We start from the raw sequence: 24,761 nt of genomic DNA, 5'->3' as shown, positions 1-24,761 counted from the left end.
AGGGATGTGTTAATGTTTGGGAGGGTCCAGAGGTGGTTTGTGAGAATGATCCAGAGGGTGAGTGTTCACAGCTCTGGCCCTGCACTCGCTGGAGTTAGGAATGATGAAGGGGAATCTCATTGAAATTTCCAAATAATGTAAGGCCCAGATAGAGTGGATGTGGAGAGGATGCCTTCAAATAGTGGGAGAATCTGGGACCAGAGGGCACAGCCTCAGCATAAAAGGATGTTCCTTTAGAAAGCAGATGAGGAGCAATTTCTAGTCGGAGGGCTACAATCTGAGGAACTCATTGCCATATGTGGCTGTGAAGACCAAGTCTTTGGGTATTGTTAAAGCAGAGATTAATAGGTTCTTGATCAGTAATGGTGTCAAAGGTTACGGGGCTAAGGCAGGTGAACGCGGTTGCGAGGGAACGATACATCTGCCACGATTAAATGGAGGAGAAGACTCGATGGGCCAAATGGCCTAATTCTGCTTCTATGACATATCAACTCATTGGCAAATAAGTTTATAGAGTCCTTAAAATTTCTGCAATATGGTGATTCTAGTTAATATTGTGCAGATCCAGAGTAAAATCAGGGAGCTGATTGGTAAGAGGAGGTATGATTGTGATTTAATCATGTGAGAGAGGAGTTGGTGCAATTGAGAACATGGATTTTGGGTTACTTCCTGTAAGGTACTTTACTGTGCATACCGATGGCTCCTTTGTGTGTAAATATTTACACTGAAAGTGAGCTATGATTATGCTCACAGCAAATCTGCTTGTGTATAGCAAATGAAGCTGCCATTGTCCAACTGGTAAGAGGCTATTCTACTTGCTAGTTATCATCTGATCTCTGTATTGATTTTGTGGAGTGCTGAGGCTCTGTTATGTAATACTGGCGCATATGGTATAGTCCCTGCCATCAGATGTACATGAACAATGAGGGATGCCAGCTGCATGAGAATGGCTTAAAATAAATTGCTGTACTTTACACAGTAGTATTTTATACATAAACATTTAAATTGCTGGAAGTCATTTACTTACCCTTTTGTAGGATCACTCACTTCTCAATGATTTGCCGAGTCCAGTAATAGCATTTAAAACATCTTATTCAAACGCAATGGGTATATGGCATCAGAGCAAAGCATTAAAATATCTGCAGACCCTAGCTAAAAACTGAATATATCATAACTAACGAAACAAAGAAATGAATTGCCACTAAAGGACTGACGACTGAACATGATTAGTAGCGGCTTAGTAGACAAAATATTCACACACAACTTTCACACAACACACTTCTGAAAAAACAGGCTTCCTTATCTACATAGTGATTAGGATATGTCAAGCACCCTTGTACTGTGTACTAAGGGACCATTGTCCCAGATTCTTATCGGTTGCTACCTTTAGTTCACAAGTTATTCTTTGCCACAAACTTGTTCTCAAACAGGTAATCATCTTTTTTTAAACTTACCCCCAGCACTTCTCTGCAAGCCCCTACACCTGTTAAACAATTGGTTTACGGTGCAATTCAGTACTAAATACAAATAATGTAAAAAAAAACTTGCGATTACATGAAGTGCCAAATCTTCAAAGAGTAAGCTATGCTAATTAGCCTACAACTGCACTGCCCTTGTGTATAAACATAAATTAAAATTATTTTCATGCTTATTTTGGATAATACTTGAATTAAAATTCTGAGTTTATTTTCATAAGAACAAAACAACCTTGTGTAATCTCTGTATTGACTGGCGTATGTGCAAGAATCTCTGGGCACAAACATCAAAGTCATTTATTGTGCATCCCTTTTCCCCCTTGAAACTGAGCTGTCGCCTTAAGTTGTAGTAGCCTTTCTGATCATATAGTTGGTCGTATAGTTGGGTGAAAGGTTTGAGGACTTAGAACTGGTGATGTATTTCTATGTTCTGATGGCTTGGAGGGGAATCTTTAGATAATTGTGTTCTCATGAACCAGCTGCCATTGTCTTTCTTGGTAGTAGGAATCGTGGGTTTGAGAGATGTTGTCGATGTAAGTAACTTAAAAGTGCAATTTGTTTATGGTACTCACTGCTGAGGCCAATGTTTGCTGGGCTGTTATGTGCTGATGCTGAAAAGATTGACTGTTTACGGTTGTTAATGGCATGATTATCGAGTGCATTGGTGTCTCCTGGATTTCTGTTTTTTACTTCCCTTAAGAGTATTGATGCATTCTTTGTGGCCATAGAAGAGTATGCCATCACATTCCTGATTTGTTCAGGGAAAGGCCTTGCAGCATCATGATGCAAGTTACTTGCTGTGGTCTCTGACTTGCTCTTCTTGCCACATATTTACATGGCTCGTCAGTTGAGTTTTTGGTCATGCAAGCACATGCTGCTTCATTTAGTGAAGAGTTGGAAATGGAATTGAATATTCGGCAAACAGCACTTCTGACCTTTAAGGAAAGAAGGTGATAAAAGCAGCTGAAAATGGTCGGGCTAAGGGCACTATTCTGAAGAACTCCTTCAATGATAGCCGGGGGATAGGGTCATTTGGCACCAAACCTAAAGCATCTTCCTTTTGGGTGAGATGTGACATCAACCATTGAATTGTATTCCCTTTGCCTGGTGATGTCTGTTTACAAGGCTGTCTCAAAGCCATACTTGATAAACTGCTTCTTTGATGTCAAAGCCAATCACTCACCCTCGTCTTTTGGCATGGCTGAATTCCAACAAATTGACATTTCACTTTGAAAAATAATTAAAAGCTACTAGTTAATTAATCATACCATATACCTAAAATAATCATACCATTCATGAAATTTCAAACTTAGATGCATTGAAATATTTAAATAACGTCAATTAACAATTCTAAATTACCAGAGTCATTTCTCTTGACTGATTAGGTCATTGCATGTCATTTGGCACGGGTTAAGTGGGCAGATCCCCCAGGTTTCTGCTAAGTAATGGCAGGAGAAATCAGTGCTCTGCCGCTGAACTCATTAAAGTTGCCAATGCTAGAGCTCGTGAACAATGAAGGCTGTGGGACCATTCGTGAACTTTTAGATTTTCATGTTTATTTATGATCTATCCATGTCAATCTGCCCTCACTGCAGAGACATTGTGTTCAGCATCACTGTGCTACATCTATATAAAATAATTGTCAGCCACAGAAACTGCACTGCATGCAGTTCGGTCTAGCATACAGCATTACAGATTAGAATGTGTTTAGGTAGGGGTGTTATTTGAAAGTATTGCCAGGACTGGAGCATTTTAGGCCAAGGTCGCTTTCTTTGGAACAGAAAATGCTGGAGGTGTAGAATTTACACTGATCTCATTTTATTCCCCTTGCATTCCTATTAACTCCCCCCAAATTTTATAACTCGCCTATGTTTCAATGACATATAGAGTGATGATTAACCTACAAACCCACATGTATTTGGCATGTGAGAAGAAACTAGAAGACACAAGAGAAACCAAAAGTGCAAGTTCCACACAGCACTTGAAATCAGGATTGAATCGGGTTCTCTGGAGCTGTGGAGGAGTAGCTCTACCAACGGCTTCACAGAGCTGCCCAAATAGACGTCTTGATGGTTTTTGGGCAGTTGATGTTTGATAAATCTGGGGGCCTGGCATAATTGTCTTTTAGAGCTGTTTTGGAGATGGTGTTTGCATTTTTGGCAGGCAGGCTTTGCCAGGCTGCAGCTAGCTTTGAGGAATCTAATACAAGTGACGGCGAATGTGGGTGCTGAGAATAACAGAGGCAGGCCAAACATACATCCTGTGATTGCCTGTCTCACTGCATAGATGTTGTGCACCACTGGTCTGGATTGGACGTTTGTATATTATTTTCCAAGTAAATTAAGCCAGGTATCCCATATGTCAATCAACCTAATATGCTGCTTTTGAGGGATGGGTGGAATGCTCTAACAAGGTCTCATTATTCCTCTCCATTTCTCATAACGCAGAATTCTGGATTCATTATGTTTGAATCACTGCTGCCACAATGGGTGGCATCACAGCTTGCATGTTGGAAAACATTGAAATGTATTTGAATGGCAAGTGAGCTGTAGGGTTTCAGACTGAATTGGATAACGATTGGAAGACAGCAGTCTGTGAACTGACTTCTTTAGCACGTAGCTTTACTGGAGGGGGGTGGTGTTTGGATGTGTATGCATTGATTGTGAAGCTTTGGTTTGAATATTGTGCATGTGTGAATGTATTAAATTCTCCATTTATGAATGTTTAGCTGTATTTACAAAATTTTCTTCATTGAGTTCCTGATGTGCATATGTCGCTATAGGTAGTAGTTGTGTGTTGGATTGCATTGTAAGAGTAATATTTAATTTCACCATCATTGCTGCAGGAACTGAGATGCCTGATGGCCAAGCACGGTCCAAATGCTTCACAAGGTCCCTCATGTTCCGGTAGCTCACTGAGTGGCCACATCGGTTCCAGCCAAAGTCAGTGCAAATATCAGTTTGAAAAAGGAATCATGATTTCACAAAGTGGAAACTGTCGAGTCATGGCCTACTGTGCTTCAATGAGCTGTCTTGTTGTGTCCCAGCCATCTCCTCAAACAGTATACCTTCCTGGTAAGCTTCTGAGGGTCTTTCCTTTAACAAAATTGAAATGTTGACATGTTATCTTGAACGCATCATGCTTAATTTCCATCTGAAAAGTCTACAGTTCATTCCCATCTCACCCATATACTGAGTATGCTCAACCTGTTGATTGATGTTTGAGATAAACATAGAAATTAGGTGCAGGAGTAGGCCATTCGGCCCTTCGAGCCTGCACCGCCATTCAATATGATCATGGCTGATCATCCAACTCAGTATCCCGTACCTGCCTTCTCTCCATACCCCCTGATCCCCTTAGCCACAAGGGCCACATCTAACTCCCTCTTAAATATAGCCAATGAACTGGCCTTGACTACCCTCTGTGGCAGAGAGTTCCAGAGATTCATAGAAACATAGAAATTAGGTGCAGGAGTAGGCCATTCGGCCCTTCGAGCCTGCACCGCCATTCAATATGATCATGGCTGATCATCCAACTCAGTATCCAGTACCTGCCTTCTCTCCATACCCCCTGATCCCCTTAGCCACAAGGGCCACATCTAACTCCTTCTTAAATATAGCCAATGAACTGGCCTCAACTACCCTCTGTGGCAGAGAATTCCAGAGATTCACCACTCTCTGTGTGAAAAAAGTTCTTCTCATCTCGGTTTTAAAGGATTTCCCCATTATCCTTAAGCTGTGACCCCTTGTCCTGGACTTCCCTAACATCGGGAACAATCTTCCTGCATCTAGCCTGTCCAACCCCTTAAGAATTTTGTACGTTTCTATAAGATCCCCTCTCAATCTTCTAAATTCTAGAGTTCTAGATTCACCACTCTCTGTGTGAAAAAATGTGTGAAAGAGATTCCAGCCTCCCTTCTCTGGTGTCTACATCTCACTTTAACTTTTAATCATTCATTTCCCTTAATCAATGAATCTAATGTTTATGTTAATTGCCTCCCTGACTTCCCTGTTATTATTCTGCCTGAGTAGCTTACATTCGGTATGAACATTGAGCTCTCTAATTTTAGGCCAACGTACCATTTTTCCCCTCTCTCCACTGTGCTCCACCCTAATGCACACTCATTTATTCCGCTATCCCTTCCTATGGCTTCACATTTCATCCTTCTTCTCTTACACCCTTTTGATTTCTATCCTTTAACCACTCATCATAAAGGGAATAAAGGCGTAGACTATTTTCTAAATGGGGGAAGAGAATTCAGAAATCGTAGATGCAAAGGGATTTGGGAGTTCTGGGGCAGGATTCCTAAAAGTTAATTTGCGAGTTTAATCGCTGGTAAATAAGGTGACAACAATGCTAGCATTTATTCAGAGAGATCTAGAATAGGGATGCTGAGGTTTTATAAGGCACGTGTCAGACCACATTTGGAATAGTGCGAACAGTTTTGTGACCCCATATCTGAGGAAGGATGTGCTGACGTTTTGATAAGATCCAGAGGAGGTTTACAAGAATGATCCAGGAATTATTGGGTCAACATATGAGCGTTTGACAGCACTGCAAATGTATTCGCTGGAGATTAGAAGGGTGTGGGGTGACCTCATTGAAACTTACTGAATCGTGAAAGGCGTGGATAGAGTGGATGTAAAGAGGATATTTCTGCTAGCGGGAACTTATAAGACCAGAGGCCAAACCCTCAGAATAAAAGGACATACCTTCAGAAAGAAGATGAAGAGGTATTTCTTCAGTCAAAGCAGAGGGTGGTGAAACTGTGGAGGCCATGTCAATCAAGCCCTCCTCGCCAGTATCCACCCTTCCATTGCCAGGTTTGGTTTCATCTTCTCTTTCCCCCCCCCCCCCCCCCCCTCAGCTTTCTTCCCCTTCTACAATCAGTGTAAAGAAGGATTCTGAACTGAAACATCACCTATCCATGATCTCTCAAAATGCTGCCTGACTCGCGGAATAACTGCAGCACCTTTTTTTTTGTAATTGTCTTTGATGCTTTGAGATATCTCGCTACTTTTGAAGGTGTTCTTGTATAATGCAACCTATAGGTGTTTTAAGTAGATTGTATAACATTAGACCAGAAATTACAAACCAATGATGATCAATAATTTTTTTTCACTCAGCACTTAATCACATTAGCAGCAGATCATTGTTATTTCTTCAGTGTTTCTCATCTGTTGACAACTTGTACTCTTTTGTGCATCGTTTGACTCCCAGAGTTGACCTATTCAGGATATGAGTTTTGTTTTGTGATTGGGCGGGGTGGGCAGGAAGTCATGTTTGCTTGTAACTCTGTCGCATTTAAAATGAAAGTCCCTATGATTTAACTTTCTTTCACTTTTTCCTGTCTGGCCTACAGGATGTGGCGTGAAGAAGATAAGTGGAGTGAACTTCCGCAGTACCCAGTACATCCCAATTCATTCCAAACAAATCAGAGGTTTGGCATTCAGTGATCGACATGACAGTGTGCTCTTATCTGCGTCACTAGACAACACTATCAAACTAACCAGGTAAATGAGTATTGATGGTTATGAAGATTCACATGCACCTCTTCCAAACTTGTCCATTGGGAACATGAACACAAGTAGCAAAGTTTTGGACAACCTTAAATTTATGGCAATGTTGAATGAGAGAAACCAAATGAAATAATCAGATTGAGATTTTAAAATTGAGTTCTTCCAACGTAGATGATCTAACATGGGGAGCGAATTGGAAATTGTATGCTTTTGAGACGACATGGTATGAGGTTAAAAATTAAGCTTGGCATACACTCCTGGTCCTTCAGATAAATGCGAGGAAGTGTTGGAGTCAGTAGTTAGGCAATAAAGTCTTCCAGGTGGAGGGCTGGGGGACCTAGAAATAATCATGCCAGTCTCCTTGTATAATTTCGGGAGCATTCTGTTCATCCCATCCTGGATGGCAAGCATTCTGATAACATGCAGACAGAGGAGGGTTTAAGAATACAGCAGGTGAGGGAAACCTAGGTGCTCCCTCTTTCTGCACCATAGCGTGCAGATGAGAAATGGAGAACAGCATACATTGATTTTGAGTCTGTTCCATTCAAGTCCTTATCCATTAGGATTAATGGATCTCTCGCATCCATTAGGCATGAAAGAGTAATGCATTTTAATGCGGATCAAGGTATCAAAGGTGGTGGTATAAGTTTGATCAGATCTTTAGCTGCAAATTTATGCAGAAAGCAAGGCTGACAGTTGAATGTTTTGTTGTGTAACTGTGGGTGAATTGGCAGATACATTTTTCCCAAAGATGTGCACATGAGATTGGGAGAGAGGATGTGGCTGTGGGGAAATAAAATGATTAAAGATTCTACAGTCTGTGATTAAGGTCATAGTTTTGAGACCAAGTTAGATGACAAATTCAAGCAGGTAACCAAGAATGAGTTGTGCAATTAATGTGAAGGGCGTGATTGGGGAAGAAAGGAGAATGATGTACTGATAGATACAAAAATAAGGCAGATTAAATTGGAAGCTGAAATCTCTGAAGGTGAATGGCATAATAAGGACTAAATGAGAAAACAGGTGAAGGTATGTGCAAACCTCTTGTACCTAGATAGGTGATGGGGAATAGCCATTTTGAACTGGCGGCAAGAGGGGTGGAACAACATGAGATGTGTGGTGCAGAATATGTTAGAGAAGCAGGGCAAGACCAAGAAGTAATTGGCCATTTAAAATTTGTAGCAGCACTCCTACAGTCTGGTTGGGTAAGTGGTGCAATGTGTTGCTAGTTGGGAAGAAGTTGCGGGATGGTGACCTGGTTTACCGTCCAGTCAAAGCCACGACTTGTAATTGTCTATAATAATTTTATAAATTATGAGGTAATGGCCACCTCGCCAGCAGTCTGTCTTGTCCCTTCTCTGTTTTTATTATTTTAAGTATGTCTTGAATGTTTGTTTTAAAGTCTCTTTGTATGTTTTATGTGAGAGGGTACGGGGGGTGGGGAGAATCCGGGGGAACCTTTTTCAGTCACTTACCTTGACGGAGATGGGAGTTTTCCATGTGCATCTCCATCCCCTCCTGCAACGTGGCCTACATCGTGGAGTGGTGCCTCCTTTCCTGGAGACCGGCCCGGAGTTTAAAGCCACGGGCGTGACGCGGACTAACCAACATGGGAGCTCCATGCCGCGGAGCGTTCCGGCCCGTCCCGCTGCCGGAGTTTCGATTTCATTCTTTGAAAGGTGATGCTGAGTGTTTTCTAATGCTGCGTGGTCCTAACTGCCTGGAATGTTAGCCATATCATTCTTCATCATTCTGTGCATGACCTAACCTACATTGAAAATTAACCCTTTTTTAATCTCTCTAGCTTGCTTGCCAATACTGTGGTGCAGACCTACAACACTGGTCGCCCTGTATGGAGTTGCTGTTGGTGCATGGATGACACCAACTACATCTATGCTGGATTGATAAATGGCTCTATCCTGATCTACGACATGAGGGACACCACTACACATGTTCAGGAGCTCCCACCACAGGGTTCTAGGTAGGGTACTTTTCAACACATGGCAGCTGTTGTTTTCTTTGCTATTGTACTCTTCACCACCTTTTGTCCCTTCTGTCACCTGAATGCTTGGCCACTTCCTCAGCAACAGCACATACATTGTGGTCCAGTTCTTATGGGAACTGATGGATGACACTTCCTAATGGACCAGTGAGAAATCTTTCTCGCCTCTTCCACCAGCAGCAATTTGGTCAATTAAAATGTGTCTGAAATCTGGATTGAAAGATAGTGATGGCACGGTATCGCAGCGCCAGAGAACCCGGTTTGATCCCGACTACAGATGCTGCTTGTACAGCGTTTGTACCTTCTTCCCTTGACCTGCGTGGGTTTTCTCCAAGATATTCCGTTTCATCCCACATTCCAAAGACGTACAGGTTTGTAGGTTAATTGGCTTTGTATATGTGTAAATTGCCCCCAGTGTGTGTGTGGGAAAGTGTTAATGTGCGGGAATCGCTGGTCGGTGTAGACTCGGTGGGCCGAAGGGCCTGTTTCCGTGCTGTATCTCTAAACTAGACTGGATAGGTCAAGAAACCAGGAAGTGGAAGAGAGATTTGGATAGCTATTTCTTAATCTCTTCAGGTAAAATGGTGAGCAACGTTTTTAGTATCCTAGGAAAAACTGTCCTTTACACATCAGTTGGATCCTCCTCTTTGTTATTTTTAGTTATGTAATCCGTGTCTCTCGCATTCTTCCTCCTCTCGTACTACAATAACAAATGTGGAGATGTATTTATTTCCTTTGCTTCTTGCAAGATTGCTGAAGACAATGACCAGTTCTTCCTGCAACAACCTCTTTCCCAACTCCACTTGTACTTTTATTGTTCAGGTGTCCTGTGACATCACTTTCCTATCTCCCTCGAACGGCATCTGCAGCGTTTCCATGTGGTGGACTAGTGGCTGGCACTTTGGAAGGGGGTTGCTTTTGGGAACAGAAATCTACAAACGGCTACAAGGCACATTTGCTGCCTCTGGAGGCTGGGAGTTGCACAGATATACAGATCGAACCCATTATGCGACACTGCCTTGTTACCTACAGGCCAGGTATGTGGATGAGCTTGAGGGAAATATGATGGTAATACATATCAAACTACTGAATGATAATCTAAAATCAAATAGCTGTTGATGCTGGAAATCTGGAAAAAAAACCCCAACAGATCAGACGGCATCTGTAGAGAAAGTACTTCAGCATTTTCTCTTTTTAATATGATCACTGGACAGTCTGGCTTGGCTGGTAAATTGCAGTGGTCACAAAATTGACTCCAGTTTAATGATTAAAGGCAAAAGTTCATCAAGTTCCATTGATTAACATCTTGTGTAATTTAATCATTCGAATGAGCAATCCTATTCATTTCAATAAATTATCTTCAGTAAATTCTATCGAGGGGCTGGGCTGGCATGTATAGCGTTAATGAGGAAATATAAAAGATAAACATGGATCACATTTTCCTATATGTATGTTTTCCTATACTTGGGTAGTTGTTGGGATTATGGAACTAGATCTCAGAAAATCCTCACTTTTGGTAAGATGGACATTTTTTTGTGGCAGAAATCACAAACTTTCCCAGGTAGCATTAATCGAAGTTGTTTATTTTTAAAGGTAAAACGCACAGTTCTTTACGGTGTATCATGATGGAGTTGTCAAGCAGTGCCTCTCCAGAGTCGCTTGAGAATCTCATCTGCACCTGTTACCCGGTGCAAACGTTCAACGCTGGCCCTACATGCAAACTTTTAACGAAAAATGCCATTTTCACAAGTCCTGAGAGAGATGGCACTGTCTTGGTGTGCGCAGGAGATGAAGCAACCAACAGTGCAATGGTGAGTGATGCCAGTCAGTTTGATGCATTCATCCTATCATTGACTGCATTTTGGACATCCCTCTTCCTGTATTGCCATTGATTTTAATGCATGCCTGTGATCAAAGATTGTAACCACGCTGCTGGATAGGATAATGGATACATCTATCATGTTATGTTCCATATAAAAACTTGAAAATAGCGTTTCAAGTAATTTTGTCTTATAGCCAATTGGGCCAGGAGTAGGCCATTCAGCCCTTCAAGCCAGCACTGCCATTCACTGTGATCATGGTTGATCATCCACAATCAGTACCCCGTTCCTGCCTTCTCCCCATATCCCTTGACTGCTATCTTTAAGAGCTCTATCTAACTCTCTTGAAAACATCCAGAGAATTGGCCTCCACTGCCTTATTCTAAGATAAAGAAACATAAAAAAAATAGATGCAGGAGTAGGCCATTCGGCCCTTCGAACCTACACCGCCATTTAATATGATTATGGCTGATCATCCAACTCGGTATCCTGTACCTGCCTTCTCTCCATACCCCCTGATCCCTTTAGCCACAAGGGCCACATCTAACTCTCTCTTAAAAATATATTAATTTTTTTTATCATCAATCTACACACAATACCTCATAATAAAAAAGCGAAAACGGGTGTTTTGAAATTTTTGCAAAGTAATTAGAAAGAAATAACTGAAATATCACATTTTCATAAGTATTCAAAACCTTTACGCAATACTTTGTTGAGGCTCCTTTGGCAGCGATTGCAGCCTCGTCTTCTTGGGTATGATGCTACAAGCTTGGCACACCTGTATTTGGGTAATTCCTCCCACTCTTCTCTGCAGATCCTCTCAAGCTCTGTCAGGTTGGATGCGGAGCGTCGATGCACAGCTACTTTCAGGTCCCTCCAGAGATATTCGATGGGGTTTAAGTCCGGGCTTTGGCTGGGCCACTCAAGGGCATTCACAGACTTGTCACAAAGCCACTCCTGCGTTGTCTTGGCTGTGTGCTTTGGGTCATTGTCCCGTTGGAAGGTGAACCTCCGCCCTAGTCTGAGGTCCAGAATGATCTGGAGCAGGTTTTCATCAAGGATCACTCTGTACTTTGCTCCGTTCATCTTTCCCTCGACCCTGACTAGACTCCCAGTTCCTACCGCTGAAAAACATCTCCACAGCATGATGCTGCCACTACCATGACTCACCGTAGGTATGCGATTGGCCAGGTGTTGAGCGGTGCCTGGTTTCCTCCAGACGTGTCGCTTGGCATTCAGGCCAAAGAGTTCAATCTTTGTTTCATCAGACCAGAGAATCTTGTTTGGCAAACTCCAAGCAGGCTGTCATGTGCCTTTTACGAGGATTAGCTTCTGTCTGGCCACTCTACCATAAAGGTCTGATTGGTGGATTGCTGCAGATATAGTTGTTGTTCTTCTGGAAGGTTCTCCCATCTCCACAGAGGAACTCTGGAGCTCTGTCAGAGTGACCATTGAGTTCTTGGTCACCTCCCTGACCAAGGCCCTTCTCACCCGATTGCTCAGTTTCGCCGGGCGGCCAGCTCCATGAAGAATCCTGGTGGTTCCAAAGTTCTTCCATTTAAGAATGACAGAGGCCACTCTGCACTTCGGGACCTGCAATGCTGCAGAAATTGTTTTATATCCTCCCCAGATCTGTGTCTCAACACAATCCTGTCTTGGAGGTCTACGAACAATTCCTTTGTCTTCATGGCTTGGGTTTTGCTCTGACATGCACAGTCAACTGTGGGACCTTATATAGACAGGTGTGTGCCTTTCCAAGTTATGTCCAGTCAATTTAATTTACCACTGGTGGACTCCAATCAATTTGTAGAAACATTTCAAGGATAATCAATGGAAACAGGATGAACCTAAGCTCAATTTTGAGTGTCCCAGCAAAAGGGTCTGAATACTTAAGTAAATGTGATATTTCAGTTATTTTTAATTACTTTGCAAAAATTTCTAAACACCTGTTTTTTCTTCTTCATTCTGGAGTATTGTGTGTAGATTGTTGGTGATAAAAAAATAATGTAACTATTTTAAAATAAGGCTGTAACGTAACAAAATGTGGAAAAAGTAAAGGGGTCTGAATACTTTCTGAATGGACTGTAAATGTTCTGGAATACGTAATTCCCAATCTTTATTACGTTACACACATTTAGTTGTATATACTCATTCGTTTTAATCAATGCCATTAACATGCCTACCTTGTAGCAAATGTTGTGTGCACGTGGATAAAGTGCTTTCAATTTCGCCTTTGTGCTATTTTTCCTGCTCTGACTTGGAGGTTTACACTCATTTTCATGCACAATTCCTTTCTGTACACTGTTTCTTATTATCAATTTTGCTCCCCTGCACAAGAACAAAAAATGTGGTATGTATAGGGCCTGTCCCACCAGCATGCGATTGCATGCTTCTAGCGCGACCAAACGTGGTCGCTTGAGGCGTACGTCCTCGCGGGGCCGGTCCCACTTCAATCGGTGAAAATCGGCATTTGGAGTTGTGCGGGGCTGGTCACGACATCGCGTGGGGCTCCAAAAATCTTGCGCTGTCTGAAAATCCCGCGCGCCAACGGCCTGCAGGCGCATTGAGGGCATACGCAGCATCTTGACTTTGTACGCAGCGTCTTGACTGCGTATGCCTATCGCGTGGCGTTGCGCGATAACGTTACCGCCCGGCGTGCCGTTGCGTGATGACGTCACCGCCCGACGCCATGCGACGTCCAAATTCAGTCTGCCCGCCTCCTGCCCAGCTGATTGATGAGTATGATGTTGGGGCCAGCCCCGCACAACTCCATACGCCTCCGCGGTTCGAATTGGGACCGGCCCCGCAAGGCCGTATGCCTCAAGCGACCACGTTTGGTCGCGCCAGACGCATGCTGGTGGGACAGGCCCTTTAGACTGCTGATGCTGGATGGGCGAGTACGTCTTGTCTGTGTTTCTATAAGCTTTCAAAATATGTGATCCTATTTTAGTGATTTGTGCGTGTTTCTGAGTTCACCCACATGATGGCAGCAGGTATCTTTGAAATGTCTGCTTTGCCAGGGAATGACGTGGCTATTAATTCTTGGTCAGCTCAATTAAGGTATCATGTATCCTCCTCCTAATTATATCTGAGTTTCAGACTCTGTAAACTGGATTTAAATGAAAGCATAGTGAAAACTGCTGTTCCAGTAAGCTTCATTTTTATGTTGTTAACATCTCCTACACCAGCATGCCTCCATATTTTTTTTTATTTGGCCAAATAGCTTGGTGATTTGCAGTTTCTATTGTTTGTCAGCTGAGAATTACATGAAAAGCAAACTATGACTACAGAGCACTAGGCAAATGTGAGCCCTGGGTGCTGGTGATAATCACTGTATGAATGGAGAGAAGGGTATAGAAGTAGAAATTGGCTTTGACAAGTGAAGAGAAGCCAGCACAAGGATATCCTGGTAGAAAGGATTGTATGACTCAGATGTTAGGCAGAAGTTTTAAATTAAATGTTCATGTGTTTGACCCTTTCAATGTATGAAAAGGAATTTTGCACCTTTTTATTTACCAGATGATAATGAATCTTCAGTGTGGTTCCTTTATTTAATTTTTAGTTCCTGATACTTGTATGCATTCTTTCCTCTTTACCCTCCTGATATGTGACTAACTTGACAATGCAAGGTTTTTAAGTGGTGCGACCAAGGACAGACATGCTGGTTGTTTGATCTCCGAAGTACCGTAAACTGTGTCGTTTCAAGAGAATATAAAAAATAAAATGGGTATATGCCCTGTAACCCCTCAAGCCTGTTCCAACAATGCTATGACGGTGGCTGATCCTGTTCCCCACTCTTTCACTTGAGAACCATATTATTAATTACTGTTTCTAAAAAAAAAAATGTAAAACCTCTGATTGAATGGAAACCCCAATGGTTTGGCATCTGGCTCACTGGAGACCCAGTTCCTGCACCTCATATAATGCATCAGGGCCCCAGTTCCCCTGTTCCCTCTAAACGTAATGGGATACTGAAAAATGTATTAAAGAGTCACAGAGAGAATGACTGTATGGTGATGGTCTTGTAGATATTTAGGAGTGTTGGAGTATTAATTGGAATAACTGAAGTATATTGTCAGTCTGGCGGAACAAAAGTCCCTAAGCATATTGGATTAACAGTTTTTACTGAGCCTGAGCACCTACAGCTGACTGGGTTCAGAAATTCCAACCAAAGTAAAGATAACTGTCCACAACCCGTTCAAATGCTGGCCCTGCATGCTGATACGTTGTCTCCTTGTTCTAGATTCTGCACCCAGAGAATACAGTCTCTCTCTAGGTACCTTGTCTAAATCTCAGAATCATAATTGTTTCAATGAAATCATCTCCTTCTGGAATCCAGTGAGCCTTGTTTTTTTTCCTGATGACAAACTGCACCTTCCAAAAATCTGTCTAGTTAATTACACTGCACCAACTGCAAGCAAGTTGGAAAAAAGTTAAAAACTACACAGTATGTTAGTTATGATTTTACCAAATCCTTGTATAGTATTTGCAGCAAGACTTTCTATCTTTAGCAGTCTAATTCTTATGTAATTATGGCCAACATGTCAACCTTTATAATTACTTTCTGTATATGCGTGCATTCTTTGCCTGAAACGGCACACTGGGATTTCTCTCTACATTCTTATTTATTAATCTCTCATGATTTAAAATATATATATAATTTTCCTATCCTTCCTGCTAAAATGGGTAACCTCAACATTTTCACACATATTTAATCTGCTGCTGCATTAATTGCTCTCACAACCTGTCTGTTCCCCATGTAGACTCATTGTCTTATCCTTGGTACAATTTCCCACATGATCTTGCTTCAGCAGTAATCTTAGATATGTTTCACTTTCTTTTGATATGTCACAAACCTAATGAGTGAATAGCTAATAAGTGAAAAGGATCTTGATGACAACCCACGAGTAATATGCTGTTCTGAAGACAGATCCATTTACTCCTGTTTTGTCATTTAATGAACACGGCATGATCATGATTTATGTAACAACCCTAAAGATACAGTATGCTCTGATTTTCCTTTATCTGCCTTGCTGGTTACATTCTCAAAAATCAGATTTGTCATATGTTATGCCCATCATTAACTTGTTGCTGCCTAATCATGTAATGGTTTTCTATGTTTATTTGTTGCCATGTCTTTAATTGTCAACTATGCCTTTGCCTATCAGTCTGACTAGTTTACAGTTATTCATTTCCCTTTTTCTGTTTTTGAACAGCAATGTCACACTTGCTTCCTTCCATTCTGTTAAAATATTCAAAAATCTAAGGAATCTTTAAAAATCGCCACTTTATGGATAACGCTTCTAAAAGCCTTAATCACAAATTTGAGACTCAGTAATTCTTTTCATTCTCTTGCTATAACAGTTATGGAATGCGGGGACTGGCTCCCTCATCCAGAAGCTTCAAGCCGACCAACCAATACTGGATATCTGTCCGTTCGAGGTGAATCAAACCAGTTTCCTGGGAACTCTGACTGAGAAAATGGTGAAGATCTACAAGTGGGCCTGATGGAACTGTATTTGTGACCTTTTTTACATTAACTTGGCAAGGATGGAACTCGTAAGGCCAAATCTGCTGTTAGGTATGAATCACGACACCTGATAAAAACTTTCGTCGTATGTAGGTCTTGATGTGTGCCACATCTACCCATTTCAATTAATTATCAAAATATTCCTGTTGCTACAAGCTGTGGCCTTTAATTTATTCCATTGCTGACAAATGTTACTATCAAGAATTGTGACATTTCCAACAAGATAATCTTTGAATAAGAACTTGATTTTGGTACCATCTCTCCTCCCCCCCCCCCCCCCCCCCCCCCCCCCTTTTACTATACCTCTCCTTGCATGGCATTTATAGTGTAGTTTGCTTTTCATCGATGCACATCTGATTCTGGTTGCCTGGAGACCCCAAGAGGCCTGCAGCAGCTCCTCCAACTCGCTTTATCTTTTTTTCTGCATCTGCAGCCTGTGTCTTCACTTTATCTCTTTGCCTTTCCCTGCTTTCAGGTGAGGATTTATAATCTCCCCTTTACTGATTTGCACAAGGGCAACAGTGAAGGAACTCTCAGTAGGGTGGGAGATCGCTGTCACCTGCTTATGGGCCACCGCCCCCCCCAGCACTGCTGGTTAAACCCAACATTCAAAATTCCACCTGTTCAGACAGGAATGTAAGTTCCCACCAGCGGGAATGCTGGATCTTCAGAGAATGATTAAGATTGCACAGCCAATATCTCTTGATTTGAGGAGGAAAAATATTTGGATCTGTTGATTCTCATGGACAAAAGCAACTTGACTTGTTGCATGAGACCTGAAAGTTGATTTTGATAACATAATGGGATGACGGGAAGTAACCATGATTGAGTCTGTAGGCCCAAGAATGTTACGAAAATCTGATCGTTAATTTGATGTACAAAGTTGGAAAATCCATGATGGGAGATATGGAAGCCGATTTCTGGTTCTGCGCTTGAATGAAAATGTGCTCATATGCAATAACAACTTGCAGTTTGTATATAAATGTCATTTTATTACTATTACATTGAAATAAAAAAATTAACTGCATGTGAAATCCTGATGTTTTACTCTCCATAATTGCTGATTAAGTGATAGCTGGGTTGTTGCCATGTTGCATCAGATCTGGTCGTGAGCAACATCTGTGTGTTGGAATTTTCAGCCTGGGCTTTAACCATTAGCACTTTCTGTTTGGTATTGGGTGAGCCTATGGGTTCCAGAGATAACTTTTTTGAAGTAATCTCTGGCAGCAAATAGCTTGCGTACTCTCAGCATCAAAAGATTTTATCCTTTGTGAATTTTGTTCATTAAAGCAATAGGTCATCTGCATTGGATTTTTGATCAATCTGGGGATGAAATTGAAGTTGTGTAAATAATACCTACTTGCACAAAGTACAAAAAGTTGGAAAATAATAAATGAAGACAATATTTTGGGGTTATGAATGTTTCTTAGTGAACTGTTGGGGAATATGCCTAAGTGGAACCATCTTTGATCCTATCAAACCCATAATTTTAAAGATGTCAGTTTAATCTCCCTCATTTTGTAGTGAAATGTCCATAGTATGTGCCACTTTTTCTGATTTATTGTAATCTCTTGGATTTAGTATCATATTTGTAAATATTTTCAATTCATTCTCCCAAACCTGTTTATTCTAATAATAAAATTGTGAACAGAACTGTACCCATTACTATGTCTGTAAGCCTTGCCAATTAGGATGGTGCAGATAATAACCAAGAATAATAAGTAGCCTCCAGAAGCACCAGAATAAATGTGTTGGGATAGGGTAGAGCTTTAGTTATGATTTTGCATTGATGCACTGGAACTCGTACCAAGGATGCGAGTGATAAGTGGTTAGAATTTTTGTAAAAGGAAATATTATTTGGAAATTTTTCATGGATGTGTTGATTTCTGACAGGATTACCATTTACTTCCATCCTTGGGTTTGGGAACAGCTCCATCCAAGGCGGTAAGAAATTGCAGCGAATTGTGGATGGGGCCCAGACTATCACACAGATCAACTGCCCTTCCATTGACTCCATTTACACCTCGCGCTGCCCCGGCAAGGCCAGCACCATAATCAAGGAGTTGTCGCACCCCGGCCACTCCCTCTTTTCCCCACTCCCATCAGCCAAAAGGTATAGAAGTGTGAAAGCGCACACCTCCAGATTCCGATGAGTCTGAGGAAAGGTCTCGACCCGAAACATCACCCATTCTTACTCTCCAGAAATGCTGCCTGTCCTGCTGAGTTACTCCAGCATTTTGTATCTACTGTACCTCCAGATATGGGGACAGTTTCTTCCCAGTTGTTATCGGCTAACCACATTCAACTACTACAACCAGAGAGTAATCATGTATAGTCTTTCTGCTGACTGGATAGCACGCAACTAAACCTTTCACTGTACCTGGTACACACAATAATAAACTAAGCTAAACCTCTACTTTTGTGTAAACAAAGTGGCTATTTCAAAGAGCAGAAAGATGGAGCAATATTGCTTTGGGTTTAAAGTCATACCGGCCAGATCAGGTAGGCACATCAGTTTTTATTCTCTCCATATTAGTGAACTAGATGGATTTTTATGACAATCCAGTAGTTTAGTGGTTACCTGTTACAAATTATCTGGCTTTACTCCAGTTCACTTCTACGACTCTTAAATTTTCCAGCTTCTGTGCTGGGACTTAAACTTGTGTTTCTTGATCACAAATCCAGGTTCCTGGATCATCAGGCCAGTAATTTAATCACTGTGCCACGTAGAAGCAAGCCAAGTGCAGAGGAAGCTAATCCTTGGCAGAATTAATATAGATGAAGAGAGTATAGATGTAGTGAGAGAGGAAAGGATTGGGTGAGCATGAGAGCTTTTTTCCCCCCATACTGGATCAGACACATGGTAGCAAGCCCCACTTGAAATTGAACCAGTGGGGATGGCAGAGAGCCTAAGGTTGAGCGTGATGGTAGAAGAAAAATTATGAGTTAAGTTCTAATTCTGAGCCAAAGTAAATACTGATTCTCAGAATTTTGGTCAGCCAGCTGGAATGAACAGTTGCTACTTTTGAGTGCAGCGCAGAACTGAAAGTTGATAACAAAACGATTTGAAGGGTATTGTAATCCACTGGGACTTCAAACGCCTAAGGTCAGTTCATGCAGCAAGTGGGCAGCACTTCCTGTAAACAGCATGCTGTAAAATGAGAGTACTGTAATACAGATCAATTACACTATGAACACACTGTCATGTTATTGCAGCTGTCTCATTTGAAACTAGTTGATAGTACACCTGAATCTATGGCTCTGAACCAGTTACACCTGAACCAGCTTTCATTTCTAAGACATTAAACTGGACCCCTACCGTAAAGCTTTGATATTTTTCAATAATCTGATGAGTAGCATGTAATTTCTATATACTGAGGGAGACACAGCAGGGAATTGAGTATCTTTATACAATAGAAGTTGAGTTTTACTCTAAACTGCATGCATTTTCCTTCCACGTAAAGTAACAGCTCAAGGTTGATTACAAGTTGGGATCAGCAACTAATCATGTCTGAAAGTCAACTTGTTTAAATGTTGCACTTAATCTGATATCTAAGCTAAGCAGAACATGTCGCATTGACCATTTTGGCTCGCAAATCAACTAGGATGTTTGTGAAAATATGAATACGTCCAAATGAGGAGGCTCACTTGTTCAGCATGTTCACTAGGGAGAACCTGTGCATGATTGCCAATCGGCTGAGCAATTTTTGAAATATGAAGTATCAATTGGAAAACATTACTGCAGAATTGTGCCAAGGCATTATGGATATTTTTCCAAGAATAATACTTTGTACAACTACAATCCCCTTTGCATTGATTCCCTGTAACTATTGCATTTACAGATACAATTATAATCACATTTTACTGCCAGGTGTAGCTGTCCTAATCTGCACCTATAGTAATCCATACTGTATTTCCTCTTCCCATGTCACTCCAGCACCTACTGTACCCTATCCCAACTGCAACTCATTTAAAGTTGCACAGAATGGAAAGAAAGCCTTTGGCCCAGCTCATCCATGCTAACCAAGATGCCCCATCTAAGCTCGACCCATTTACCTGCATTTAGCCCATATCTCCCTCAACCTATCCTATCCATGTACCTGTTCAAATGTATTTTAAATTTATTATTGTACCTGCCTCAACTACTTCCTCTGGCTGCTCGTTCAATATTACCCTCTCTGGTAAAAGATACCCCTCTGGTTTCTATTAGATCTGACTTCTGTAACCTTTAAACCTATGCTCTCCAGTTCTTAATTCCACTACCCTGGGGAAAAATACTTGGTGTGTTCATTTTTTTGTGATTTGATTCACTTCCATAAAATCACCCCTCAACCTCCTACGCTCCAAGGAATAAAGTCCCAGCTGTTCTTGTGTCTCAGGCCCTCATGCCTTGACAACATCCTCATAAATATTCCCTGCATCCTTTCCAGCTTAATGGCATCTTTATACTGCAGGGTCAGGCAGACATGGATAGGCAACATTTCGTGTCAAGGTTTCAAGATCAGTTTATTGTCATATGTACCAATTAAGGTACAGTGACATTTGAGACCTTTCTTCAGAACTGACCCTGAACTGTTGCCTGTCCATGCCCTCCAAAGTTGTTGACTGACCTGCTGAGTTACTCCAACATTTTGTGCTCTACTCAAGATTACAGCATCTGCCGTTCCTTGTATCTGCTGTAATTCTTGATAACCTACTTCACTGACTATGATATCGCCTATTTTAGTGTCATCTGCAAACTTACTAATCATCCTTTGTACATTATCATCTAAATCTTTGATATGGATTACCTACAGCAATGGGTCCAGCATTAGAGGCACTCCACTAATCACAGGCGTCCAGTTGTAAAACAATCTTGAACCACCCACCTCTACCTCCTACCATGAAACTAATTCTGTATCCAGTTAGCAAACTGTCCCTAGATCAATTTAATCTTTCAAAGCCGGCTTCTGGTCCATATAGAATACATCTATTGCCTTGCTCTAATTGGTTACTTCCTGAAAAAACTTGTGAGACCTTGCCTCCCCTATGTCATGTTAATGAAGTAGTCGTATTTAGTATTTTGTTGTCCTTTGCATGCAATGACTGCTTGAAGACTGCGATTAATGGACATCACCAGTTGCTGGGTATCTTCTCTGGAGATTCTCTGCGGGCCCGTATTGCAGCCATCTTCAGCTTTTGCTTGTTTTGGGGGCCAGTGCCCTTCAGTTTTCTCTTCAGCATATAAAAGGCATGCTCAATCGGGTTCAGATCGGGTGATTGACGGCCACTCAAGAATTGACCATTTTTTAGCTTTGGAAAAACTCCTTTGTTGCTTTAGTAGTATATTTGTGATCATTATCTTGCTGTAGAATGAACTGCCGGCCAATGAGTTTTCAGACATTTGTTTGAATTTCAGCAGATAGGATGTGTCTATACACTTCAGAATTCATTATGCTACTACCATCAGCAGTTGTATCATCAATGAAGATAAGTGAGCCAGACTTTCAGCAGCCATACATGCCCAGATCTTAGCACCCCCACCACCGTGTTTCACAGATGAGGTGGTATGCTTTTGATGCTGTACAGTTCCTTCACTCCTCCATACTTTGCTCTTGCCGTCACTCTGATATAATTTAATCTTCATCTCATCTGTCCACGAGACCTTTTTCCAGAACTGTGGTTGCTCATTTAAGTACTTCTTGGCAAACTGTAAACTGGCCATACCATTTTCTGAAGCTATTCATTGATTTGCATCTTGCAGTTTAGCCTCTGTATTTCTGTTCATGAAGTCTTCTGTGGACAGTGGTCATTGACAAATCCACACCTGACTTCTGAAGAGTGTTTCTGATCTGTCGGACAGGTGTTTGGGGATTTTTCTTTATTATTATAGAGATAATTCTTCTGTCATCAGCTGTGGAGGTCTTCCTTGATCTGCCTGTCCCTTTGCGATCAGTAAGCTCACCAGTGCTCTCTTTCTTCTTAATGATGTTCCAAACAGTTGATTTTGGTAAGCCTAAGGTTTGGCTGATCTCTAACAGTTTTATTCTTGTTTCTCAGTCTCATAATGGCTTCTTAGACTTTCATTGGCACAACTTTGGTCCTCATGTTGATAAACAGCAATAACAGTTTCCAAAGGTGATGGAAAGACTAGGTACTGAGAGCTCTCGTATAGGAGGCAATTAAACCCACCTGAGCAATTACAAACGCCTGTGAAGCCATGTGTCCCAAACATTATGGTGCCCTGAAATGGGGGGAGACTATGCATAAACACAGCTGTAATTTCTACATGGTGAAACCAAAATGTACAAAAATGACCTTTAATAAAATCTGGCAATGTGCACTTTAACCACATGTGATTCTTTATTTTTTTTCCTATTACAAATCTCATTGTGGAATACAGAGGCAAATAAATAAATGATGGGTCTTTGTCCCAAACATTATGGAGGGCACTGTATATTGAAATCGGAAAAGTCTGAAATTAAAGTTCAGCATAAGCTTATTCAATGGCCACCTGCAGAGCAAAGATAATATCTGATGAAGAGCTGGACTCCAAAATGTTAACTTTTCTCTGTATGTGCTGATGATATTGACAGAATGTTCTGTTCTAGTTCGATCACTAGTTCTATCATAAAAAACAAAATCGGATTCATGTTCTATCCATCCCCGGGTTTGGGACACCGGTCTTAAAGGATTGCTACTGTCATTCCAGGTAAATGTCCGTGCAAGTCCTTGGGCTCATGGCAGGGGCAGCAAAATTTAGCTTGTTTCCTTTGCAATCCAATGCTCTACTGAAGACCAGGTTGAACTGGCTGTGAAGTTTGTTCTATGTTTCCCCCCCCCCCCCCCCCCCCCCCCCCCCCCCCCCATCAATTCACTTTTGTTGTTTATTGTTTCGAAATACAGCATGGAAACAGGCCTTTCAGCCCACCGTGTCCGCGTCGACCAGCTATCCCCGAACATTTACACTGTCCTCCGCTAGGGACAATTAAAAAAACCATTTACTTATACCAAGCAAATTAACCTACAAACCTGTACGTCTTTGGAGTGTGGGAGAACGTACAAATACCCAAACCCAGGATTGAACCCGTGTCTTTGGTGCTGTAAGGCAGCAACTCTTCCACTGCTCTACCGTGCTGCCCTTGAATATCATTTGAAGGGGTTTGAGTGAAGTAGTAACTGTGTTGGTGAAATCAAGAGAGTTTAATTGTCATATGTACTAGCAATGTAACAATGTGATTCTTGTTGTAGCTTAACAGACTTATTTATTTATGCTATTGCATTAATATGCAATAATTAATAATACAAACCAGATCATGATGGTGCAAAACTAAAGTCTATAGTGCATCCAAAACTAAGTCCCCAGTAGATCATAGTTGCTGAGATGGTGGTTAGTAGTGTGCAGTGTTCAAGAGCCTGATAATTGATGGGAAGTCGAGGTTTCTGGCAACCTGTACCTTTCCGATGATGGTAGCAAGATCAAAGCGTGGTCTTTGGTATTGGCTGCCTTTGATGCAGCATTTCCTGCAAATCTCTTTATTGGTATGGAGATCAGTAGCTGTGATGGACTGCTTACTGCAGCTTCCAATGTTCATGCCATGATCCCACTAGTCAATATGCTCTCTACTGTACACCTGTAGAAGTTCTAGAGAGTATTTGGGAAAAATAAAAAATCTCAATCTTTGAAAGTCGAGGCATTCTTTGTGTTTGCACCAATGTGATGAGTTTGGGACAGATCTTCAGAGATGTGCATGCCCAGAAACTCAGCTATTGACTATGCACTGCTAATACCGCTGATGGACAGGTTCATGGATTCCAATATGTTCCCTTCTTGAAGTCAACAATCAGCTCCTTGATCTTGCTAAAGTTGAGAGCAAGATTGTTGTTCAGGCACCATTCAGTCTTCTGAAGAGGAGGATCCAATTATGTAGGGATGAGCAGACAGCCAGTTCCCTACGTAATGGCTAGCACGTTTATTGGGAATTGAATTGAATTGAATTGAATTTCCTTTATTGTCATTCAGACCTCATGGTCTGAACGAAATTTCGAATGATGGTATTGAATGCCGAGCTGTAGTTGATGAAAATCTGACTGATGTATGTGTTCATAGAAACATAGAAAATAGGTGCAGGAGTAGGCCATTCGGCCCTTTGAGCCGGCACCATCATTCAATATGACCATGGCTGATCATCCTAAATCAGTACCCCGTTCCTGCTTTCTCCCCATATCCCTTGATTCCATTAGCCCTCCGAGCTATATCTAACTTGAGCTACATCTAATGTGCTGTCCAAATGGTCAAGAGCAATGCAGGGAGCCAGTGAGATTGCATTCCCTGTTGATCTGTTGTGGCAATGGCGAATTGTAATACGTTAAGCTCCACTAAGGCAGATATTGAACTACGTCATAACTAACTACTTCTTCTTACGTGTGGCGTGC

The 24,761-nt window shown here is 41.6% G+C and overlaps 1 protein-coding gene across 2 annotated transcripts in view; it reads left to right on the top strand.

Annotated features, from left to right (window-relative positions):
* Positions 1–18,180, top strand: part of rfwd3 (ring finger and WD repeat domain 3) — a 28,993-nt gene extending 10,813 nt beyond the window's left edge. The window contains exons 8-13 of one of the 2 annotated variants that reach the window (XM_055648634.1): positions 4,321–4,549; positions 6,838–6,988; positions 8,799–8,975; positions 9,819–10,033; positions 10,590–10,807; positions 16,181–18,180. In XM_055648634.1, the coding sequence (XP_055504609.1) occupies positions 4,321–4,549; positions 6,838–6,988; positions 8,799–8,975; positions 9,819–10,033; positions 10,590–10,807; positions 16,181–16,324 (1,134 nt within the window). In that variant the 3' untranslated portion in view covers positions 16,325–18,180. The remainder of the gene's footprint in view (positions 1–4,320; positions 4,550–6,837; positions 6,989–8,798; positions 8,976–9,818; positions 10,034–10,589; positions 10,808–16,180) is intronic. The other variant, XM_055648633.1, reaches the window with a different exon arrangement.
* The last annotated feature ends 6,581 nt before the right edge of the window (positions 18,181–24,761 follow it).

The sequence above is a fragment of the Leucoraja erinacea genome, chromosome 17 (genome assembly GCF_028641065.1).
Source record: "Leucoraja erinacea ecotype New England chromosome 17, Leri_hhj_1, whole genome shotgun sequence".
NCBI lineage: Eukaryota > Metazoa > Chordata > Chondrichthyes > Rajiformes > Rajidae > Leucoraja > Leucoraja erinaceus.
This window is presented reverse-complemented; position numbering and strand designations above follow the sequence as displayed.